The 24,763-nt window shown below is 40.7% G+C and overlaps 1 protein-coding gene across 3 annotated transcripts in view; it reads right to left on the bottom strand.

Moving 5' to 3' along the window:
• The window catches only part of LOC124596510 (Down syndrome cell adhesion molecule-like protein Dscam2), a 270,374-nt gene that overhangs the window by 68,853 nt on the left and 176,758 nt on the right, over positions 1-24,763 (bottom strand). For all 3 annotated transcript variants that reach the window (XM_047135673.1, XM_047135675.1, XM_047135674.1), the window contains exon 14: positions 141-239. In XM_047135673.1, coding sequence (XP_046991629.1) covers positions 141-239 — 99 coding nt within the window. The remainder of the gene's footprint in view (positions 1-140; positions 240-24,763) is intronic.

Genomic DNA, 24,763 nt, shown 5'->3' with positions numbered 1-24,763 from the left:
GTCCTGCTGCTACTTGGTGAGTAGATCTTTTTTATCTTTTCAGTTACATTACATTGTCAAAAACTGACTATTTGCATTGTTGTCATTATATGTACTGCTAGTTTAGACACGTTTTAATAAATTTGTGTGATTATACTTACCTTGAATAACGTTATTAACTGCCAAAGAGATGTTCCACTGAAGCAGAATGCTTGAAATGCTTGCGGAAGTAACTTGCAGATCACCTGGTGTGGGAGGAACTGAGAAAAACACATCATGCTTACTGACAGCTTCCCATGTAAAGATCCTTACGACAAATATTAGAGATTGTAATTGTGAAGCAAGAATATATTATGGAAAGAGAGAAATTTGAATCTTTAGTTTGATTACAAACAATTGATTCATTATTCACATAACTTGTACAATGTCTAACAATTCAGATTTTCTCATATTACACACACTTTGTCTGAAAGCTATTAGCTTGAGAGCAAATAACTGATTCTTTCTATTACAGCAAATACTTTGTGAGCCACCTCCTGACATGATGACTGCATTCACATTCTTTCAGAGAGTGGTTCTTTCCTGATCTTTCCCGTACATTATGGTTCCTTTTTCGTCAGATTATCACAAAGACCAACTATTAAATAAAGTTTCAAAAAAATAGTGATGAGTATGAATTACCATTTTTCTGGGGATTCAGGGAGTTTGAGAAAGCCTTAGACTCAAATTCAACATAATCTGCAGTAACAGTTTTTGAGAAAAACAGGCACTGATTCAATCTACATTAGCACACTAAAAATATAGATATGATTACTATCACTTGCAACAGACATTTATCAGAATAGTATTAAATTCAAAATTGAAAAAGGAATTGGACAAGGAAAGTCAATGTCACCAAAACCATTCTCAGTAACGCTACAGGAAGTTTTTGGTTCCCTGAACTGGGAAGTTGAAGATGCCAATTGATTTAATTGAATATGCCTGAACCTTCATCTTGCTGAAGACTGCTCCTGCTGGGAAAACTTAATGGAAAAAATTGAAAAAACAAGTTTGAATGTAGACATGAAAATCAATTATAACAATAATAAAATAATTTATAACCAACATAGCAGAGGGCACAAATACAATGCCCCAAGAGGCAGTAGTATTTACTTGCAATTGGGCACCACCTGTACATCTGTCAAAGTACTGTGTAATTACCAATTGACTCTTTCAATACAAAAGCATTCATAGAAATGAAACATAATCTTCCAGTTAAAATTCAGTCTTTGTCAGATCCAAAATGACAATAATTTATATCATCATAGAAGGGTTACCTCTAAGCAACATAGATTTGCTGAAGCAGCTATGCTTGGAACAGAAATATGATGTCACATGTATCCAAGAAACACACAAAGACAACTGTAACTGTGCTCCAGGATCCTTAGTTTGTCTCTCATTGCTGAAAGGTCCCATCAACAGTGCGGGATTTCAATGTTTGAACAACTGGATATTAAGATAATATTCACTGATGTCTAGAGAAGGAAACAACTTAGAGAGTAACACTAGAGAACTTTATGATTGAGTATTTTGCCTTTATACAAATCTCCAGGTAACAAATTTGATTTTGATGAGCTTGAGAACTTTCATACAGGAAAAATTAAGTTCTTAATTGAAGATTTCTGCAGTCATAATATTGTATTGGGTTATAATGATGATAACAAAAACTGTGAAAATGTTCTCCATTAGGCAGGCACTTATAAGTTAACACTATTTCATAACAACAAAAAGCCTGCATTGTTAAACTGTTGCAGATACATGTGTGGCTACAATCCTGACCTTTTTTTTTGTTGCTGATAACACTGCTGAACAATGCGCAAAGTCCATATGGATGCACACCCATCCCAAATACCCAACATCAGGCAATAATATGTGCACGTATGTTGGCAATAAGACCACAGGTAGTACCACTCCATCTAAGGTTAACTTCTTAAAGGCTAATTGGGAGAAACTGAAAGTCATAGAAGATAATCGAAGTAGTCCCTACAACTGAGTCCATGATTAAATTGCAGAAATTGTACAGAAAACACCCATGGATGACTATTTCTTGAATCAGCTATGTATATGAACTTACCCCAAGCACAATGCAATAGCTTAATACGTATCTTAAACCTTTCATGGAAACAACTGTAGCTGCAAACACCTTAACAACTTTATCAGTAAAGTCAAAAGAGAGCAGTGGGTAGAACTTATTAAAGAACTAGAGATATCCAGAAGAATGGGGGGGGGGGGGGGGGGGCAGAAGATATATAGAGACTGCTGAAGAGATTAAATAATGATCTGGCTAAGAGATATGTATGAGCAACATTTCTGATGATCAGATAGCTATTACCATGCTTAAAATGGTAAATGAGAGTCATACACATAAGTCTCCAACTAAAATGTTCAGGTCTCTGGAAGAGGAACTGAGTCACCTTTCTCAACCATTTGTCCAAGAAAAACTGGAGAGAGCAATACCAGTGCCAAAATTGGTAAAGCTGCTGGCTTACATTATATAATAGTCAAACAAATAAAACATTTTGGTCCAAAAACTAGCTCCTATGTTTCTTCAACAATTGTCTCAATTATGCAAGTTTCATGTAGCTGCCTTTCTGAAACCAGGCAAGCAAGTTGACAAACCAAGCAGTTACAGACTAATGGCTCTTCTATATCATATCTGCAAGACTTTTGAACAAATGAACCATAACAGACTCTTAGAAGCAGTTGAAACCCTCTTAATCCCACAGCAAGCTGGATTTAGACTGGGTAAGGACACTAAAGCACAAGTATTAAATCTAACCCAGCATACTGAAATGGCTTTGAGACAAGAAAGGTCACTGGAATAACATTTATTGACCTAACAGCACCTTATGACACAATAAACCATCAAACACACCTTCAAAAAATGCATGGAATAACTAAAGCTTGCCATTTTACAAAAATGATTCAAGATCATCACAGTCAGTGGAGGGTCAAAAAAAAGAGGTTACCATAGGGCAATGTTTTGACTCATCTGTTATTTAATATTTATACCAATGATCAACCCCTGCATAATAACAAATGAAGGTTCATCCATGCTGATAAGCTTGCCCTCTCTTCTCACAGTGAGACCTTTAAACAGTTGAAAATAAATCTTAAAACTGCTTTGGAGGAGTGAGATAAATACTAGTGTAAGAATCTATTAAAGCCAAATCCAAGCAAAACATAAGTGTTCATGTTGCATCTGAGTAACATATGTCCTCAGAAATCTATGCGTGACTTGGAGATGAGTGTGGCTGGAACACAGTTTCTCACCCACATATCATGGGGTCACTACTAACCAGACATTGACCTTCAAACTTCAGTGTCTTAATGAAAAACAAAAATTATCTGCAAGAAACAATATACTGCATTAAATTGTGTGATAATCCTGTGGTGCAGCAGAAAAAACAGTTAAAATTACAGCTTCACCTTTGTGCCCCACAGCAGATGAATATGCGAGTCCTGTTAGGTACTTTTAAGATCTGCACTGGTGTGACACTGCTGCTACATTACACTTTTGGCATGGGGACTTCATTGGCCAATGATGGTTTAATAATAAACAGAGAATCAAACCTCGTGAAAGGAAACAACTCACCTTGTGAGTCAATCTATGAAAAAGCAGAAAGTCTTAATCCTCGTAGAGATATGCACGTGGTTAACTCAGCACACAGCTGGCACCAGCAGCTGTTGACTGAGCTCTCAGCAACAACGCTTGGGATGATACAGAAGGTGCAGTCTGCAGTAGTTGAACTCTGTGTAACCACTACCCTGTTCGGCTTACTGACCCACACAGGTAAACACCTGCGTCAGCGGGTCTGCCCATATGGTGGACAACATGCACCATCTACAATAAGTTTCTGCACTATTCCACAGCACCATTCACACCACCTTATCTGGCTCCATTGGGGTGTCTGGTGGCAGGGATACTGCAGATACAATTCTGGCTATGTTAAACAAGAGGATATCACTCTCAATGAGTCATGTAGGCTTATTACTGGATGTCTGAATCCTACACATAGGATAAACTCTACCATTTAGCTAGAATTGTCACTCCACTTGTCTGATTGAGGTAGCTGTATGCAGAGAAAGGTATACAATATCAGCCTTTGATAAACAGCCATCATACAGCAATCATCCTGCTCCTTAAAAACTGACATCCAGAAAAAGTTTCATAAGGGCATCAGATAACACTGGTCAAAAGATGTGTTATCAATAATCTATGAAGAAGATGATGTCTCAACAACACTGGATAAATCCTTTGGAAATACAGCTGCTGGTTTTTCTGATGAATGTCCCTTGTGGAAAACTGAATAAGTTCAGACAGGGTTTGCAACGTCAAAAAACAATTTCCAGGAATGAGGTTATTTCGTATCATCAGCCCTTTGTACTTGAGGAGTTCAACAAACTATGGAGCACTTACAGCAATGTAGACAGCGTCCTACAAGAAGTGTCATTGTTGATTTGATGTCTGCAAGTTTTAAAGGCACAGTGATTGCCATAAACTGGGCTAAAGTTGCTTGGATAGTCATCATCAGCTTTTAATTTGATGTATTCTTCAAAGTTAAAATTTGCAATACTTTATAAGAGATCATAACTGGAGTACAACAAACCATACCAGTGAAGACTACGTCCTGCAAGATGTACCACTGTATCAAATTTTAAATTAGCAATTAGTCTACAAGTGCTATTTCTACATCTATGGCCACATTCTGTGAAACACTGTATAGTACATGGCACAGTGTATTTTCCACTGTAACAATTATTAAGGCTTCTCCCTAAAAAGCATGGGAAGAATGACTGTTTAAATTCCTCAGAGGGCACTGTAATTAACCTAGTCTTGTCCTCATGAACCATACAGGAATGATACATAGGGGGTAAGTATATTCATGGAGTCATCATTTAAGCTTCTTGAAACTTTGGAATTAGGCTTTCGCAGGATACTTTCCATCTCTCTTTAAGTGTCAACCAATTTAGTTCCTTCAGCATCTCTGTGACACTCTCCCATCGGTTAAAGAAACCTGTGACCATTCGTGTTGCCCTTCTCTGTATAAATTTGATATCCCCTTTACTCCTATTTGCTACCATCCCCCTGAGTGATTTGTAAGTCTTCTCCTTTTTAGACTCACTACATTTCTCTAGCACTGTGCCAATAAACCAATTCGATCATATCATTTCACATCTCTACAAAGTGTTGTATTCGTATTTGTATGTATCTTGTATGTTGAAGTTTGATGCTTTAGGCATAAATAAATAAATACCTACATACCAAAACTGAACTGTAGTGATTATAACATTTTAGGCAAGGTACTGATCATTTCAATATGGTGTCTGGTCAGCTGTCACCCAACGTGAATCAGGTTGTTTATCAACATTTTCCTTGATCAGTTGGCAGCATATAAAATTCATATTTTGAATACTCTCATTGCCTATACTTGCACAATATCATAATATTTGACTTATGTTCTTACTGTTAACAAAGAAAAGAAATGTTTTTAGCAAACTATAATTATGACCAAGTTTACAGTATGCAAATATTCAAAACTAATATACTGCAAAGCAATTTAAATACGAACAGTATCCAATATACTTTGATAATGGCCACAACTTCCTAATGAAACCTAAAAAGACACATTAGATTTTCAGGATATTAATGAAATGTAATGTAATTTAATGAAATAAATAAATTATGAATTTACTTATTTACAAAAAGTAACTACCTTCTTTGAATTTATAGCTCATCAAGAAGTTTAGGAGACTGAATATGCAGAATGCATTTTATATCTTGTCAAACTTGCTGGAATACTAAATTGTGTAATTGTATTATTCAGAATTTGTAAAACTGTTGAACGACAAATCTGTTGGGATTTTTAAACTGTTAATATAATACCAACACTTAATAGATAATGTTTAGACAAAAACAAACTTTAAAATGTGAATTTAAGATGTAAGGGGTGACCAAACAATTTGTTTTTGGAGGCCATGCAGACCAGAATCAAACAAAACTGCCATGAGCATTGAGGAAAATATCACACCAATGCACCTGGTTGAATTTACCGTTTGTTAAAACACAGTGTTCTGCTGCATCAAGAAGTCGATAACTGCCTGCTGCACATCCTAGTCCAACAGGAATCAACAACCCTTAAAGGCCTTTCTTAGGGGACCAAAGGGGCTGTAATTACATGGGGGAGAGATCAGATGTATAGGATGTGTGCTTGAGTGTCTCCCACTTGAGTAAATGATGATGCTGCCCTTCCAGATCGACCTGCATCTTGTGACAAATCACGACCAGCACAGAATTTAGCACACTATTCCCCAATGGTGGTTTATGAAAGACATGCTGTCCAGCAGTGTTTTTCTCTTGCCAGCGAAGGGAAGAATAACAGCACACTAGTCATGTCTGGACACACATGGTAATAATGTTGCCATTGTCAAAATTTCTGCATTTACTGCATGCACATCAAAAAGACATAAATCCCTCACTAATCTGTTGCCTACATGTTGGAGCTTATATACCCCCAACAGAGTCATTCTGTGTTCCACAAATGCTGCAGAAAAGCCCTCAGATGGAAACTTTTCAATCACCCCTTATAATTAATGGTCATTACATAAATACAGAACAAGATATGAAAATCATCAGCATCTGTTCTATTTTTATCATAAACACCGTTTTCTATTAGTTTTCTGCATAAGTAGACTAAAATGTAATTACTCATTTGATCTTTGCGGTAAGTCCACCATATTGGAAGCTTTTTTTACTAAGTGAGAGGTGGTTTCTTGATGTTAACAGAAGCACATGTGCTTCTGTAGATCCTGTCTATGTCAAAGAATTGTGCATGTAGGGTGTCTGTTGTGAAAGGCATTGATACATTGAGTCAAACTGAGTATGCTTGTAAAATTAAATATAAATCATTAAATAATTATATGGCCATTGTTATTATTTTTAATATCGTAAGAACCCCATATAACAGAACTGAAGAAAACAGAATATGATCCTGGAGCAATGAACTATCCAGTTTTGACATCTACAAGAGCACTGTTACTCAAGATAAGTAAATCGTATTAAAATCACTTGGTTTTCTCTGCAAATTTGGATTCTGTTGTACTAACCTCACATGTAGTACGACAGCTCTTGCTGATTTCATTTGAGATTTTTGAACGCCATTTCAAGATTAACAATGAACTTGTAGGATGACTTGATGATTTCTATTACTTAGCGCAGTTGGAGCCCATGACAGGATGGTCAGCAAAAGAAATAAATAGACCACTAACATTTGGTAAACTGAACTGAGTTTGAAAAACTAAGCTTACAATGTTCCTGGAAAAGAAAGTAATTGGAACACCAAGAAAGATTCATATGACTGCACTTAACTACATACTACATAATGTACATGATAGTACACAGCACTGTACATGGCATCTGACTGCAGGTTTAGTGTGGAGTGAAGCTACCAGCCATTTCAATCAAATGTTGTTGATGTAGTGATCTTAAATTAGAAAGACCTGGGATATAACAATCTACACAATTTGTACGCAAGTCCACAAATCTTCAACAGTGTTTTCTTGAGGATTGTAAGGAAACAGGTTGATGATCAGTCATATCCCACATGTTTAAGGAGCAATATGTCCACTGTATGAGGTCTGTTCAAAAAATTCTGTACCTTCAAAAAATTCTGGAACATTCATAATTTCGCACCAATGGTGTGTTGGAGCAAAATGCTGTTGGCATCCCTGCACATACCTATGTTTAATGTGTAACTACCAGAAGTTTCACTGTTGTATCTCTGTTAGTTATCATTCAGTGTTTTAATGAGTAGAATGTTGTGTCACATAATTTGCGAGTTTCAAGATGGCAGAGTTAGAGCAGCAATGCATCTGCATTAAATTCTGCATGGAACTTATGAAAGCCTTTACTGAGACACACAATGTGCTGTAGGAAACCTATGGGCGTTTAATCCATACTTGATATTATGAATGGTTCACATGGTTTACAAATGGCCAGATGAAAGTCAAAGATGACCCTTGTTCAGGACACCCTTCAACAGGTACTGATGACACTCATTTTACCACAAAATTTTCCCCATGGCTCATGAGACAAGGCTAGAAAGACCTTCACCCTGCAATCTGTGAAGAGCTTTCGTATCGTGCACATAAGAACAAGATGTTCTTTAAGAAAACCAGAACTCAAGTTGAAAACCCCACTGAAAGGATGAAGATTTGCAACGATGGATGAGATAAAAGAAAATTTGAAGACAGTGCTTCATGTGATCCACCAAGAGGCATACAAAAACTGCTTCCAGAAGTGGAAATGGTGTTGAGAGCAGTGTATCAACTATGGAGGCGAGCATTTCGAAGGGGACAATGTATAATAATTGAAAGCTAAGTGTAGAAAAAATTTTTGTACGAAGTTCCAGAATTTTTTGAACAGACCTCGAATGTGGGAATTGGAGAAAAAAAGACTTAGCATCTTGGAGTTACATTTTTCAGACGTTCCTTACTAAACTTATTGTGGCAAAACGTCAACATCCTACAGGAACCCATGTTTTAAAGATTCTTGGCTGTGCGCTTCGCCCCTAATGGAGCATCAGAGTATTGGGCAGGTGAATTGTGTACCTTTATCTCAAGCAGCAGAATTGCATTATTAGCTACTCCAAGTATGTATTATAATTTGTTGGTACTCCAAGATCTTCACTATTTTGAGGATTATAAAGAGACACTACAGTGTTCATCAATGGCATGCTAGTGTAGAAGGTGACACAAATTGAGCTAAGTATAAATCTGTGCACTTCACACATTTCTTTACATATTCACTTCTATATACATGCCAACTTCAACCTTTTTCTTTATGTGAGGCTACATGTGCAAGACGGTTTCTAGAATTTCTCAAATCTGGGAAAAACTTCTACTGTTTGTGTATTTTCCCATTATCCATCATTGATTGTTTCAAGGCCTGTATGTATCATGATATATTGTGCGTCTTTGAACATTTGTTGAAGCTGCACAAAATTTCCTATTACATTGTCCATTGTAAACTATATTTGTTTTTCTATTTGTTTTTATTATAAACTTTTGGCAACAGTATCCTTCTTAAAAAAAAAAAAAAAAAAAAAAAAAAAATATTAACATATTTCACGGCATATTGAGAGCTACAGTTTTGTATTCAGAAAATTTTGTCAGCAATACATGTTCAAGACATCAACTCATCTTACAGCAGTGTACTTAATTATGTGATTACTACAATATTTCCACTTTTTCTTCTCATTTACCTGATTCTTCTAAGTAAGTGTTTGAAATATTATGTCATTTGAATTCAACTGCTGCAGGTTAGTATTGTGCTTTGTGCTTACTGTAACTGTGGTATGTTTTATTTAGTCTCCCCTTATACAATAGTGCATATTGACAACATTTGTCTTTATCGACATTGTTACCAATTGTTACACAACTCTGTTACTGAATATAACTACAAAAAAAGTGCAACATACAGTTATCATTAAGGATTGTGTGAAATTTATGCCACGTTTTTCTCTTGTTACAGTATATTGATAATTTTTACTTATGGACCGTCTGACAGCAACTGAATGAAACACAATTTTAGTGCCATGTGCATTTCGCCTTTATTTTCTGCAAGGCATCATCAGTGGCAGGTTGTGTGGACAATTTCTTACATATTATGCTCCTGTTGCATTTTTGGTGTTGTTCTTCTTCTTATGAACGCCAATTTGCAGTTTTTCCCACATTCCGCAGCACTATGCACTGAACGCTTGTTTTAATGCAATGTTTTGGTTTCTGTTCTGTTTTGGTTTCTGTTCTGTTTTGATTTTCTCTTGTTATTTACACAAACCAAATCATTGGGTGTTCTTTGTCCCAAGTGTTAGAAAGAAGTTGCAATCCATGTAGCACTACGGATCCTGAAATTAAAACAATCCCAGTGAGGCTAATTTAAAGTTATTTTATTTAGTGTTCAGATAAAACCTGCACTAGTCAAAATGCAGCCACTTGAGTGTAGGATGAGTTGGTTGCTTTTCACAAGCAGCTGAAAATTCCTCTAGCTGCTTTCAAGCAAGTGGCTGCTGCTTCATATTGGTGTGTTGAGCGAGCTGCCGAGGATTGTGTACCAGAGCTATCAAACATATTTCAAGTCCTACCTTCTTCAAGGTGACGTGTCCTCTGCAGTGTATAAATAATCTATCAGTGTATTTCCACTTGACTGTGAGTGATGTGCTGGTGGCAGGTCTAGTGGCTCTGTATGGGGGAGGCAGGGACCAGGGTGTAACCAACAAGTTCAAGGTACTGTCTGCAACAGAAACTTAAAAAGAGCCAGTGAAACACATTTCACCTACTGAGAAACCTGTTGTGTCCTGTGCCGTGAAAAGGCAAGCACAAATGTGCAGAGGTCTGTTAATCAAAAGTAGTTGAAATTTACAGTGAATAATGGTATGCCCTAAGAAAAAACTGAAGCATGGAGTGAGAAGGTTAAACATTTGCACTCATTGTGCATGAATGGAAGCCAAATTGAACTTGTTGAAGAGACTGCTCCAGCAGCCATTGGGGACCAGGGTGCCATCAACTTCAGATTGTAGTGCCCATTGAAGCAAGTGATGCCAGTCATCTTGGTTCTGAAGTAATACTTTAACAATGTAAGTAAAAGATAGATTGCTACCCACCTGATATGTTGAGTTGCAGACATGCACAATAAAAAGACCCTTGATGCTTATACACTACCTTTTGGCCAAAACCCTCTTCAGAAAAGGAAACATACACACACTCATTCACACAGGCAAGCACATCTCACACACACGAGACCACAATCTCTGACACCTCGAACCAAAATGCAACTGTCATGTAGAATGGAAGCACCAATATGGAGCAGGCAGGGAAGGGATAGCAGGGTACAGATGGGGGGGACAGAAGAATGCTGTCTGGTAATTGGGATGCTGTGGGTTGGTTAGTTGGTTGGTTGTTAGAGGTTTAAGGGACCAAACAGCAAGGTCATCAGTCTCTGTTTCAAATGTGGTCCATTCCGCTAGTGTGACATCTCAGAAAAGTCAGAACAATAAAAGTGGAAAGGCTAAAAATGTAAAAGGGCTGTCATGTTGTCAATGGTAAAAACAAAAGCAGCAGAGGTAAGACCACCTGCGACTTAAAAGGTGCAACCGCTAGAATGTAGAAGTACGTATGGGAAAAGGAGACTAACCAATCCTAAAAAAAAAAAAAAAAAAAAAAAAAAAAAAAAAAAAAAAAAAAAAAAAAAAGGATAAAAACAGAGTAAAAGGGGAAGAAAAGAGGATCTTGGTCAGGGAGGGGAGTTGGGAATCTCCAAACACGGCTTACAGTGGGAGATACCCCAACACTCACTGACCTGCCCCAACACCAGAGAGAGATTAAAAACCTTAAAACTGAGAATAAAAACCACTTCCCCGGAGGAAACCAAGAACCAGGGAGACCATCCGGGAATCGTCAGCCAACATCAAAGGTAAAGTGCGGGGGAGTCTGTACTTAGCACACAAAGCCAAAAGAAGGGAGCATTCAACCAAAATGTGGGCTACTGACTGGAAGGCTCCACAACCACAAAGTGGGGGTGGCTCATCATGCAAAAGAAAATCATGGGTCAGCCTGGTATGGCCAATGCGGAGACAACACAGTGTGATCGAGTCCTATCGGGAGAGGCGAAAGGAAGAACGTCACAGGCCTGGTGTCACCTTATTAGATGGGGGAGTAGCCTCCCAAGAGTTGGCCCATGATTGTGCGAAGTGGGATTTGATGTTAAGCCGTAAATCCACTCCAGGAGGGGTTACAGAAAACGGGGGGTAAGTGACTGCTCCCCCAGCCAAATGATCAGCGAGCTCATTACCTAGGATATCCACATGGCCAGGGACCCAAAAGAAGTCAACGGAACAAGCAGCACAGTGAATATCAGCGAGATGGTCATGGATGGCAGAGACCAAGGGATGGCGAAAAAAACACCAGTCAATAGCCAGAAAGCCACTCACTGAGTCCGCACATAACAAAACGCAGTTGTGTTGGGACTGTTTAATAAAGGAGAGGGCCTGGGAAATTGCCATCAATTCTGCAGTAAACACCCCACATGTAGGTGGCAGCAGATGGTTTTCCGTTCCGACAGAGGACGTGAAGGCATACCCCACATGATCAGCAGATTTACAGCCATCAGTGTAAAAAACAACAGCATTCCAAAGAGCCCATAAAATTCAGCGGAAAAAGGAATGGAACACCATTGGAGGGATGGAATCTTTCGGACCTTGGCGGAGATCCATCCGAAATCGAGGCCAAGGAACTAACCAAGGGCGAGGGGTTTGGTGGGGGGGGGGGGGGGGGGAGGGGGAGGGAGTGAGGAAGACAGGACAAAGAAGGAAACTGAAAATCATGGCAAAGAGACGCAAGGTGGAGCCCAACCTGTAAACCAGCCCGAGGACGGGAATTGGGGTGAGCGACGTCCATGGTCTGGGAACAGGATAGAATAGGAAGGATGAGTGGGAGAGGAACGGACAGCGAGTGCACAAGTCACCAGAAGTTGGGACTGCCGGATAGAAAGGGGGGGGATCCCAAGTTCAACCAGGAGACTATCAACAGGGCTAGTAGGGAAGGCACCAGTGGCCAAGCGGATACCACGACGGTGGACTGGATCCAGTATGTGCAGTGTGGAAGGAGCAGCCGAACCATAACTTGACAACTATAGTTCAAGCGAGACAGAACTAGAGCACAATAAAGACGAGGCGCGGTCCGCACCCCAAGAGGAGAGGGCAAGGAAGCGAAGGACATTGAGTTTACGGAAACATCCTACCTTCAGAAGTCTGATATGTTGCAGCCAAGTGAGCTTGTTGTCGAAAAGAAGACCCAGGGAAACGAAACTGTGGGACCACAGGCAATCGTTGTGCATCAAGATAGAGCTCTGGATCAGGGTGGATCATAGTACAGTGACAGAAGTGGACCACCTGCAATTTTAAAGGAGAGAATTGAAACCTGTGTGAGAGCGTCCACGCAGAGGCATGTCGTATAGCTCCCTGGAGCTGCCGCTCTGCAGAGGCCATCAAAGAGGAACCAACCCAAATGCAGAAATCATCCACATACAGGACAGGGGCGACCAAAGGATTGCCAGAGGCCCCAAGTCCATCGATAGCAATGAGGAAAAGAAATACACTCAAGACAGAACCCTGTGGGATGCCCATCTCCTGGGTCCATGGAGAACTAAAAACAGTACCAACCCGAACCCTGAATGACCAATGGAACAGGAACTGGCAGATAAAAATCGGGAGTGGGCCCCGAGGACCCCACTGATGAAGGATAAGTAAGATGTGATGGCGCCAGGCCGTGTCATAGGCCTTGCTAAGGTCAAAAAATACTGCAACCAAATGGCGGCGCTTGGAAAAAGCCTGCCAAATTGCAGATTCCAAGGGAAGTAAATGATCGATTTGACACTGTCCCTCTTGGAAGCCACACTGGTAAGGGGACAATAGATCCCGAGATTCGAGGACCCAATTGAGCCAACGGGCTACCATCCGTTCAAGTAACTTACAAACAACATTAGTCAGACTAATTGGCTGATAGCTGTCAACAAATAGGGGGTTCTTACCAGGCTTAAGGACAGGAACCATGATGCTATCCCTCCACTGAGAAGGGAAGTCACCCTGGAGCCAGATACGGTTAAACACCCGGAGAAGATGTTGCCGTTGTGGAGCGCTGAGATGTTGAAGCAGTTGGTTATGAATGGAATCTGAGCCAGGGGCCGTATCATGAGAAGAAGAAGATGCGGAAAGAAATTCCCATTCAGTAAAAGGTTCGTTGTAACATTCTGACTGACAAGGGGTAAAACATAAGGCGGAAGCTTTGGCCCACTGTTTCCAGTGAAGGAAAGCAGCCAAATAGGAGGCTGATGCTGATGCCATTGCAAAATGGGTCGCAAGATGTTCTGCAAGAACTAAAGGGTCCGTACAAAGGCCATCTGGGAGGTGAAGGCCTGGGAGGGTGGACTGGCAATGGCAACCTTGGAGAGAGCGAAGTGAAGCCCATACTCGTGACATGGGGACAGTAGAACCGAGGGAAGAAACAAATCGTTCCCAACACATCCGTTTGCTCTGTTTGATTAAATAATGGGCTTTAGCGCGAAGGTGCTTAAAGGTAATAAGGCTGGCAACGGATGGGTGCCTCTTAAGGTGTTGCAAAGCTCAACGGCAAGCACAGATGACAATGGCAATGGCCGTACTCCACCACGGGACTTGCCGGCGACGAAATGGTCCAGATGAGCGTGGTACAGCAAGGCTAGCAACATGAACAATCACGTCAGACACGTCACGTAGGACGTCATCAATACAACCCAACAAAGAGGGAGAAAACATGACCTGTGCAGTGTGTAGGGGCCAATCGGCAGGTTGGAAAGACCAAAGAGGTAACCTGTCCATCGGATAGAAGGAAGGGAGAGAGAGAGAATCAATGGGAAATGGTCACTATCACAAAGGTCGTCATGTGGCAACAAGTGTAATGAAGGGAGGAGAGAGGGAGAAGAAAGAGAAAGATCAATGGCAGAAAAGGTGCCATGACCAGCACTGAAATGAGTAGGGGAGCTATCATTAAGAAGGCACAAGTCGTCATCTGTAATAAACTGATGTAACAGAAGACCTCGTCTAGATGGAAATGCACTGCCCCACAAGGGATGATGAGCATTAAAGGGAAGGGAGGAGGAAGCTGCTGAAGAAGGGCAGTTATGGCAGCAGGTGTAAGAGTCCTGTCAGGAGGGAGATAAAGATTGCAAACCGTGACCTCAGAGTCCAGGTGGACCCTAACAGCAACCGCTTCCAACGTGGTTTGAAGAATCCACATGCTTGCAATGTCTGTATGGACCAACATACAAACGCCACCAGAAGCCCGCAGGGATCTGACCCAATTTTGACAGAAAACACAGAACCCACAGAGGGTCGGTGAGTGAGCATCAGTAAAATGAGATTCCTGTAGAACCACACAAGCTGCAGAGTAAGACGAAATAAAGGATTTTAATTCTGGAAGGTGACGGTAGTATCCATTACAATTCCATTGGATAACCACAAAACGATGATTTAAATGGTGGTTGAACAGGCTAAAGCTAGTCATACCTCCGGGTCACCACCCGTCACCGACAAGGAGGGGGGACATGCATGAACGACAGGTCAGAATCTATTGGTGAAGCTGGGGATGGGACCTCTGTTGACACCAGAGGCTCTTTGTCCTGGGACTTATGTTTCTTCTTCTTTTCTGGTTGAGATCGAGGAGGGCTGTGTGGCATAAAGGAGCCAGCTGCAGCAAGATTGGGAACAGAAAGAGATCGGGCGACCTGGGGGCCGACAGACCGCGGTTCTCGCGATCATCGTGTGGCAACAGACCTTGGGCCTGGAAGGGGCATCCCGGGAGGGGCGCCCTTGACCGGCAGACGCCGAAGGAGTGGGACACTTCTCCAGCTGGGGAGGGGGAGCAGTGCCCAGAGGAGAAGGTGTGGGAGCTGCAGGGGAGGGGGGAGGAGAGGGGTCCGGGACTGGGGTAAGGAAGGGTAGGAAGGGGTGAAGATGTAACTAAAGCATAACTAGACGTCATGGCCACAGGGTGAAAACGTGTATACTTCTTACGAGTGTCTGTGTAGGTTAAACAATCAAGAGAATTTTACTCCTGGATCTTGTTTTCCTTCTTATATACTGGGCAATCTGGTGAACGTGGAGAATGATTGCCATGACAATTAACACACACATTAGGGGGAACACAGGGACTCCCCTCATGGAGTGGATGTCCACAGTCACCACAGAGAGGGGCCTGCGAACAGCGGGAGGACATGTGTCCAAAACGCAAGCACTTAAAACACCTCATAGGAGGTGGGATGTACGGCTTCACATCACATCGATAAACCATGATCTTTACTTTCTCAGGGAGGGTATCCCCTTCAAAGGCCAGGATAAAGGCACCAGTATCAATGCGATTGTCCTTAGGACCCTTTTGAACACGCCAAACAAAGTGAACACCCCGCCGTCTGAGATTGTCCCGAAGTTCCTCATCAGTTTGAAGGACGAGGTCCCTGTGAAAAATCACACCTTGAACCATATTTAGAGATTGGTGGGGGGTAATGGACACAGGAATTGTGTCAAGATGGGTACAGGCACGAAGGGCTGCAGACTGGGCAGCTGAAGCAGTTTTGATCAGCAACGAACCTGACCGCATCTTGCTCAGGGAGTCCACTTCGCCAAACTTGTCTTCAATGTGTTCCACAGATAATACAGGTTTGGTATTGGTGAAAGTATCCCCATCAGTCCTGGTGCAAACCAGATAACGGGGAAAGGTTTTGCCCCTAGCCGACAGGCCTGACCCTCTTCCCAGGGGGTTGCCATGGAAGGGAAGGCCGAAGGGGCAGGAGAAGCAGCACTAGAAGAATCAGTCCCACGCAGAGAGGCGGCCACAGAAGAATGGCCAGAGTTCTTGACCCGTATGCGTTTCATTTGTGTAGCGTCCGCCCTGATACCACCCACTCCGATCAGGGGCTCTCCTAACGGGTGCCACCCAGCCACAGCAAGGGCCGTCTGGCACGGCAGCCATTGCCGGGAGTTCCGATGCTCCAGGATGACAAGCAACCACTCCATGGCTTGCATGAGGAGGTCACAGCTCAGGTATCAGAAGTGTGATCCCTGTGTGTTCAGGAGGGCTCAACCAAAAGGGTACATAGCGACCCCACCACACGGGCTGGCTACCGTGCTGGCTATGCACCCTAGCATCAGACAACGACGTGAAAGGAAAGGTGGAATGAACTAGGAGGGCACACGTCGGAGACATTAGGTAAGGTGCTCTTCCCCAAATGGCTCACAGTACGGAAGAGAAATTTAGTAATGGAGGTCAAACCACAGAGGGGGATCATGGAGTGCCAAAAGGAGGAGGTGATTTCGCAACAAAGCTAAATTGCAAAACCACCATAACCAGGAGGATACTGGGGGCCAACATAACCAAGGACACCAAGAGAGGGAGAGGAGAGGGCGAGGGGGAAGAAGCAAAGAGAGGAAAGGAGGGGAAGGGGAAGGAAATGCAGCCCTGGAAAGAAGGAAGGCTGCAATAGCTTGCGGCCCCGTGCTCGCCACGCACGTATCCACAAAAGAGTTGTGGACCCTCTGGGGGGGGGGGGGGGGGGGGATGCTGTGGGGCAGGGAGGTGGGGAGGGGGGAGGGAGAACAGGGAGTAAAAAGGAGAGGAACAGTGAAGGGAAAAGACATGGGGTGTTGTGGCAGAGGGAAGCACATAAAGAGGATGTGAACATAACATATTTGATTTCAGTGTCTACTTCACTACCCAGGCCATCTGGATCCTTCCCTCCACCATCAACTTTTCTAAACTGTGCATATAAAACATTCTCCACTCTCAAAATTATCCCAGCCCCAGTCCACAGTAACCTACCATCCCCATTCCCTCTACTCAACAGCTTCCAGAGGGCAGTGCACAAAGAGGGTGTGAACATACCATGCTTGATCACAGTGCCTACTTCATAACCTGAGCCATTTGAATCCTCCCCTCCACCACCAACTTTTCTAAACTGCGCAGCTGGAAGTTTTCCTTACAACACACGCTCCACTTCCAAAATCCTCCCCCCAACCCATACCCTGCTATCATCTTCCCCACCCCCTCCAGACTCCTGTTTCCATTCTCCATGACAGTTGCATGTTCCTGCCTGAGCTCTTGAAGATGGTGGTTATGTGTGCATTAAGTGTGCTTGCTCGTGTGAATGAATGTGTGTTTGTTTCCTTTTCTGAAGAAGGCTTTGGCCAAATCCTCACAGAATTTCATGGTAGCTCACTATCTGCAGCAAATTCCCCAGAATTTATTGGGGCACCCAGGTTCTGAGCAGAGTTGAATGTATGAACCAGAGACTTCGAAAGTTCTATGAAAAGCTATTCTTCAATGTTCTAGACTTGCAATGTAGGGCTGGAAACTGTAGAGTTAAAAACTGTAGCATTTTTCTAAACAGATGAGTGTTGAACTACACATCAGCAGTGTAGCTGACTGTGAGTGGGGTGCACACAAGTGCTTTATAGATTAGTTGACTCTTCAATCACTCCAGATAATGATAGCTGTAAAACACCCAGAAGTATCACTGATATATGTAATGTAATGCTCTCCATAGGCAAGAGTATTAAAATTTTAGTAGTTAATTGCTGAAGCATTCACAGTGAAGTGCCTAAGTTTGAAGTGTGCCTAGAAAGCAGCAGAGCTTATGATACTGGACATAGAAAGCTGGCTAAATTGCCACCACTTTGATGTTTGGGACAAATCAAAGTGTATATGGAACAGATATAATAATGGAAAATGAAGGTGGTGCATTTGTTGCAGCAGAGAAAAAACTGAGATCTACAGAGATAGAAACTGATGATGCACATGAGCTTGTATGTGCAAAACTGAGTATCATGGTTGGGTGAAAACTTGTAACTGGATCTTCTTGTGAAACTACCAGAGTCACCCCAGATGTTACTGCAAATTTTAGAAAAAACTTAGTTTGCTGGTATTTATGTTCCCCAATGACACTCTCATCATTGATGATTTTAATCATCCAATGATTCATGGGTATAATTACAATACTGTAAATGCTGGTCATGGCAGGATGACCTCCAAAACATTAATAAATGCCTTCTGAAAACTACCTAGAATGTTGGTCATAAATCTGTTCATGATGGAAATATTTTACACATAAAGGATACAAAAACAGATCTGATTTCTCCAGATTATCCAGACTGAAACTGGTATCAGTGACCATGGGGAAATATTTTGGAAATTTGTGGTAAGTTCCTATGGGACCAAACTTCAGGTCATCAATCCCTAGGCTCACACACTACTTAACACAACTTATGCTAAGAACAACACACACCCATGCCCGAGGGATGTGTCGAACTACCAACAGGGGGAGCCGCGCGAACCGAGGCAAGATGCCTCAGACCGCTTGGCTATCCCGTGCTGCAACCATGAGGCAACTGTAGCAACAATTATTACTAAAGTATGAAAGGTAGCAAAAAACAAGTAGGAAGAATAACATGTTCAGTAAGTTAGATACAGAGCCAGTCATGTCATAACTTAAAGAAGAAGACAAAATATTTCCCTCAGGACAGGGACAGGTAGAGGAACTGAGGCTCAAATTTAGAAGAATAGCTGACCATGCACTGGGCAGACATGGGAGTAGTATAACTGTTCAGGAATTGAGGCTCAAATTTAGGAGACAAGCACTGGACAACATGTAAGAAGTAGAACTATTCATAATGTGTGTGACGCTCCATGGTATACAGTCATTGTGATTACAGCACAAGTATACAACAAAGCATATGGTTACAGGCAAAGAAATGCTAACTGAAACACTGTTGGCTCTTAAAAAAGAAAGATGTGAAGCTATTATAACTACACTAGCAGTATCTTATCAAAAGACCTCTCATGAAACCTGAAGAAATTCTGGTCATTTCTACAGTCTGTCTGTGGCTCAGAAGTTGGTGTCCAGACACTCACAGATTGAAATGAGAACTAAGGACGTGGGTAGCAAAGTGAAAGCATAAATGTTCAGTGTGATAGGGTCTCCAGCTGCGATGAATTTTTTTAAATATTTCATGATGGCTTCAGCTGCCATTCTCTTTATTTCATGAACAATTGTACAATTTCAGCCTTAGGACATTTTCAAGTGTTTTATGGATGATTTTTCAGTATTAAATTATGCCATGTATGTTGTTGCCTCTATGACTCCATGTTATGCTCATAAAATAAATCTGAAATGTTTTACACTTTTTTAGGAGTACATGCTCCTGAAATAGCATAAAACATCTCATCATAAGAGCAATGACATACGTGGCATAACTTACTACTACAAAATTATCAATAAAATATTTGAAAATGGCCTAAGGCCGAAATTGTACAATTGTACATAAAATAAAGAGAATGCTAGCTGAAGGCATCATGGAATCTTTCAAGAAAGCATAAATACTGAACTCCATTTCCAAAACATCCTTTATTGATGAAGTTGCAGGTTACTGCCACTAAAAAAATGACTGATGAAGATATTAGTGGTCACAAATAGCTAAAAATGCTGAAATTAAACTATGCTCCAGTTTATGATGGAATCCAATTCTGCACATAATTTTTCAGCTGACTTAGCTCTCATTTTAACAACAGTATACAACAGATTTCTTGAATAAAAATCTGTGCCTAGTGACAGAAAGCAAGCACAGGTCATATTAGTCTACAACAAGGACAGCAAAAGTGATTAACAAAGATACCTTCCAATCTCAACTGTTGCAGAATCCCAGAATATATTCTGACATCAAACAGTTGAAGTATCTCAAACAGAATGCCCTCCATGTCAGCCAGCATGAATTCCAAAATATGAAACCCAGCTCACACTTTTCTCACTTACTTCTGACTTACAAAAAGTGTTTTACTGTGTACCTAAACAAGATTTATTAAAAAAAAGTATGATTATATCGGGTGCCAAACTAAATTTGTGAATGAAGTGGGGATTTCTTGGCAGGGAGGACATATCATGTCATCGACAGCAGGAGACATAACCTCAAGCGTGCCAGACACAATGGATTGGACCCTTGTTGTTCATGTCATATAGCACTGATCTGGCATACAGTTTTAATAGTAACTGCCTCAGTTTTAAGATGATGCAGTTGCCTATAATGAAATGCTACCTGAAAATGTTGCACAGCTGTCCAGTTTGAGCTAGACAAGATTTGAAAGTAGTGCAAAGGTCGGAAAAGCTATTTTAAATGTTGAAACATGTATAGCTCTGCACACTGTCATATCCTTAGCTGAAAAGAGTCCTGTGAATAATATAAAAAATTAGTAAGAATACTGATGGAACTATGAGAGTGGCAGGAGGAGCCACAAGTGCTGCACATGTTGGACAACTGGAGCTGGCTTGGGCAGCCTACTGTGAAAATGTCAAGCAGTTGGGCTACAGGAGCCACAAGAGAGACTCAAGAGGCCTGTATGCATAAGGGGTAAGTTATTTAACAGCATTAGTGAGCAAAGACCTTTGACAGTTAAGATTAACTAGATGACAGAATTAATGAACCAAGCGTCTTAGGCAATAATTGCAAGTTGGTGAACTAAGCTGTGACAGAAAAAGAGAAAGGAGCTTGTGGTGGAGGCAACTATATGCCATGAAAACTCAGTGGAAGGATTAGGATGAATTTGGTGGCCCGATAGAGAAAAGCTTTCTATCTTCTTCACACAGCCTCTGAAAGATAATGAAAGAATAAGAAAGTAATATAACCAATGAAGCCTTAGATGCTACATCAAGTCAGGGACTGGCAGGGTCTATGGGGAAGGGTAAAAAAAATTCTAGGACTAGGGGTCCAGTGAGAGATTCGTAGCAGAAAGTAACAGAAAGGAGGAGACAGCGTCATCAGAGATAGGAATGGGCAGAGGCAGAAAGAGTGTCAGTCTGTTGTTGCTGGGCTGGAATTAGATAGCTGCAAGGCTCTCTTGATCCTGTATTGAGACAAGGGTTTCAGTTAGGATAGATGGAACAGTGATAGGCAGAATAAATTTCAATGTTAATTATTTCTTTTGAGTGCTTATACTCCTCATCATCCTCCCATCTTCTACATCCACATCAGGGAATTTACATCAGACAATCAAGTCCCCTCCTCAGTTTGGTCAACTGTATGAATTCCCTGTACCACAAACCTCTGTTGTTCAATCCCATGCAAAAAACACACCAGGACATGACAACATCACACTATGCAGATAGGTGGTATCGTTGAGTATAATATCAGAGAGTAAATGGAAGCAGTCATGTCATACAAATACCTTGGTTTAACACTTTGTAGAGAGATGGAAAGACATGATCATATACACTCAACCACAGGTAAAGTGGGTGGCACACTTTCTTTTCATTAGAAGGATAATTGGAAAATAAAATTACAATGAAACCCCGATTTTACGTTTTTGTGCAGTCCAGACTTAAGAAACACACAATTGACGAAAATGTTAAAACCCCACAAAATATGAGCAAAATAACATGTAATTGACATATATGATTAAAAAACACAATCCTCTCCAATACTTTGTGTAAAACCTGTCTAAGTGAAGGAAATCAGATGTACAATACAAGGTTTACACAATAATTTACGGTAATGAATTTCATTAGTTCTTAAAAAATCAAAGGTGTGTAACAGAAAGTAAAAACTTATCAAAAAATTGAAATTCATACCTAAGTATAAGGTAATCGAGCTGTTTTCCAACATGCTATGACTACAAATTATACATTCAAAACACGCGTTTTTGAGCGATCATCCTTTATGTCACCCAGAAAAAAAAAAAAAAAAAATTGATGAACATGTTAAATTAAACCAAAAACTTCACAGCAGCTAAGAGGTTAAACCATAAGAATAAATGCGGAAATCTGCTTAATAACATACATTGTCACCATTGCTGTTATTGTTTAATGCTTTTCTTGTAAGTCACACTTCATATGCTCACCACCATTAAAGTGTTATTTTAGGCTTGATGAGAGAATTTAGGCTTGATGAGAGAAACAGAGACTTGAAAAAATGAGTTTACTCCCCCAATTGACATTACAAGCTGATCAGAAGTCATCCCAGTGAATTTCTGTACATTGTGTAAGATGTAAATTTGTACGAAAGCTCAGGTGCTACAGTTTTGCTTCATGCGACTCTATCACTGTTGCCAATCTTTACAATCTACAATGTGTGATGCCCAGTATATACATGAGTAGTGTATGTAGGTCTTGCAACTGTATCATGTCATATGTGAACTTGAAAGTCTTTAAAATGTGCTGTTGCAAAACCTTAATTCTGCTTCTGTGTGACATTTCTGTCATAGCACATGATCTGCACAAAAAGAACGGCGTTTTCAGCATTTTACAAAATGCTTTCACCCGTACCTGCACTCCTATCACTAAAGGGTCGCTTCCCCTCTCCACACATCCAGTAGGTGAGCTCATTTTACATGTCTTTGTGTGGGGTGGTGGCTGCAATGGCTATTGGGTGACTTAGCAAGTCACCAACCAACAAGACTTCACTAGCAGGAAAGGGGTGATGTTTCTGCAATTATGACCGAGCATAAACATTGAGACTCAGTGTTTGAATTTCAAAGGTTGATGATTGATACAGTTCCTGAATATAGTACATCGGCAATACATGCAAAAATATAAGAGGTAGTTATAAGTGGCACAAGAAAAGATGGTGGCTGAGCCCCTTCATCATATATTGGCTCAGTAGAGAAAACTTCATGCCAACTGCCAGTAACCCCTGAAGCCTACTTACAATGTTTCAAGAACCAGTACTAAGTGAAGACTCAAACACTTTTATATGTCTTGATCACATATTTCTGAGTGAATTTAATTGCTAAAATTTTCCTGGCTTATTTACTGCACCTTACACATTTTGGCTTTTGCCACTTTCAAAGGCTGCAAAAATACATAAACTGGTATCAGTGAAGGAACATCATGGTAATACCATAAAGTGTTCAGTGCACAGCAAAATAAAGCACTCACCAGGAACACATAATATCACCCATCCATAATAAGCCAAAGAGATTTGTCCAATATGAATACAAAGTATCTAGTCAACCTTAAGTTGTGACAAGCAAGTGTGTATTGATTTTACACTACAGTGTTAGAGTAAAGTGGAGAAAGTCACTAGGTGGTATTCCAGGTGTGGGGATTAGGATACATCATCATTTTTGAGACAGGAAAATAATGATTTTTTTTTATTCGCCTTATAGTATTTTTCAAACAATTGGCTTCATGAAAGTTTACAATGGAGTACAGTTAAGCACAATAAACACTTACATACACAGAAGTATTTAGCTTATTTAAGAATTGAAAACATTTCTTTATCACTTATTAAAAACTTATAATGAGTATTTCCTAGGAATTCTTCAATTGTATAGAATTCACTGCTCTTTAACCAGTTTTGCAACACACTCTTGAATTTATTAAATGGGTCTGTACGAGCTGATTATAGTAACTAATTAAAAAAATTTATGCCCAAATGTTTATAGTTATTATGGACAACAGCTAGCCTCGAGAAAGGAAAATACAACAAGTGACTATTTCTGGTATTGTGTGTGTGTACATCACATCTCGTACTGAATTTGTCCAGATTTTCTGTAGCATACATTAAACAGTTATATATGTACATGCTAGGTACTGTCATTACACCGAGATATTTAAAGTGGTTTCTAAAGGAATCTCTGGGTGCTAATCCTAGTATGCATCTGATGGCCTTCTTTTGCCATCTGAAAATACATTTAGCCCCCGAGGAATTACCACAGAGCAAAATTCCATACTCCAGATGGGAATGGAAGAAAGCAAAATATGAGTGGAGTAATAGCTGTTTGCTCACACTGTTTCTCAATTTGTACAGTAAAAAAAATACACAGGCTAGTTTGCTGCACAGGCGATTGGTGTATTCTTCCCAGGAGAGTTTTTGGTCTATGTGCAATCCAAGTAGTTTCACTGCATTATTTTTACTTTTTGTAGCTTTTAGATTAAAAATTATTTCTTCTGTTTTTGTATTGTTTATGCACAGTTGATTGGCCTGACACCAGTGACCAGTCATTTGCATTATTTCTATTTTGTTATCCAGCACAGTTTGTAAATTGTCACCCAAGATTATTAGTGCTATATCATCAGCGTACAGTATATTCTTATATGATATACAATTCGAGAAATCATTAATATAGACAATGAACAGGAAAGGCCCAAGAACCGAGCCTTGGGGTATTCGTC

Source organism: Schistocerca americana, chromosome 2 (assembly GCF_021461395.2).
Source record: "Schistocerca americana isolate TAMUIC-IGC-003095 chromosome 2, iqSchAmer2.1, whole genome shotgun sequence".
Classification (NCBI taxonomy): Eukaryota; Metazoa; Arthropoda; class Insecta; order Orthoptera; family Acrididae; genus Schistocerca; species Schistocerca americana.
This window is presented reverse-complemented; position numbering and strand designations above follow the sequence as displayed.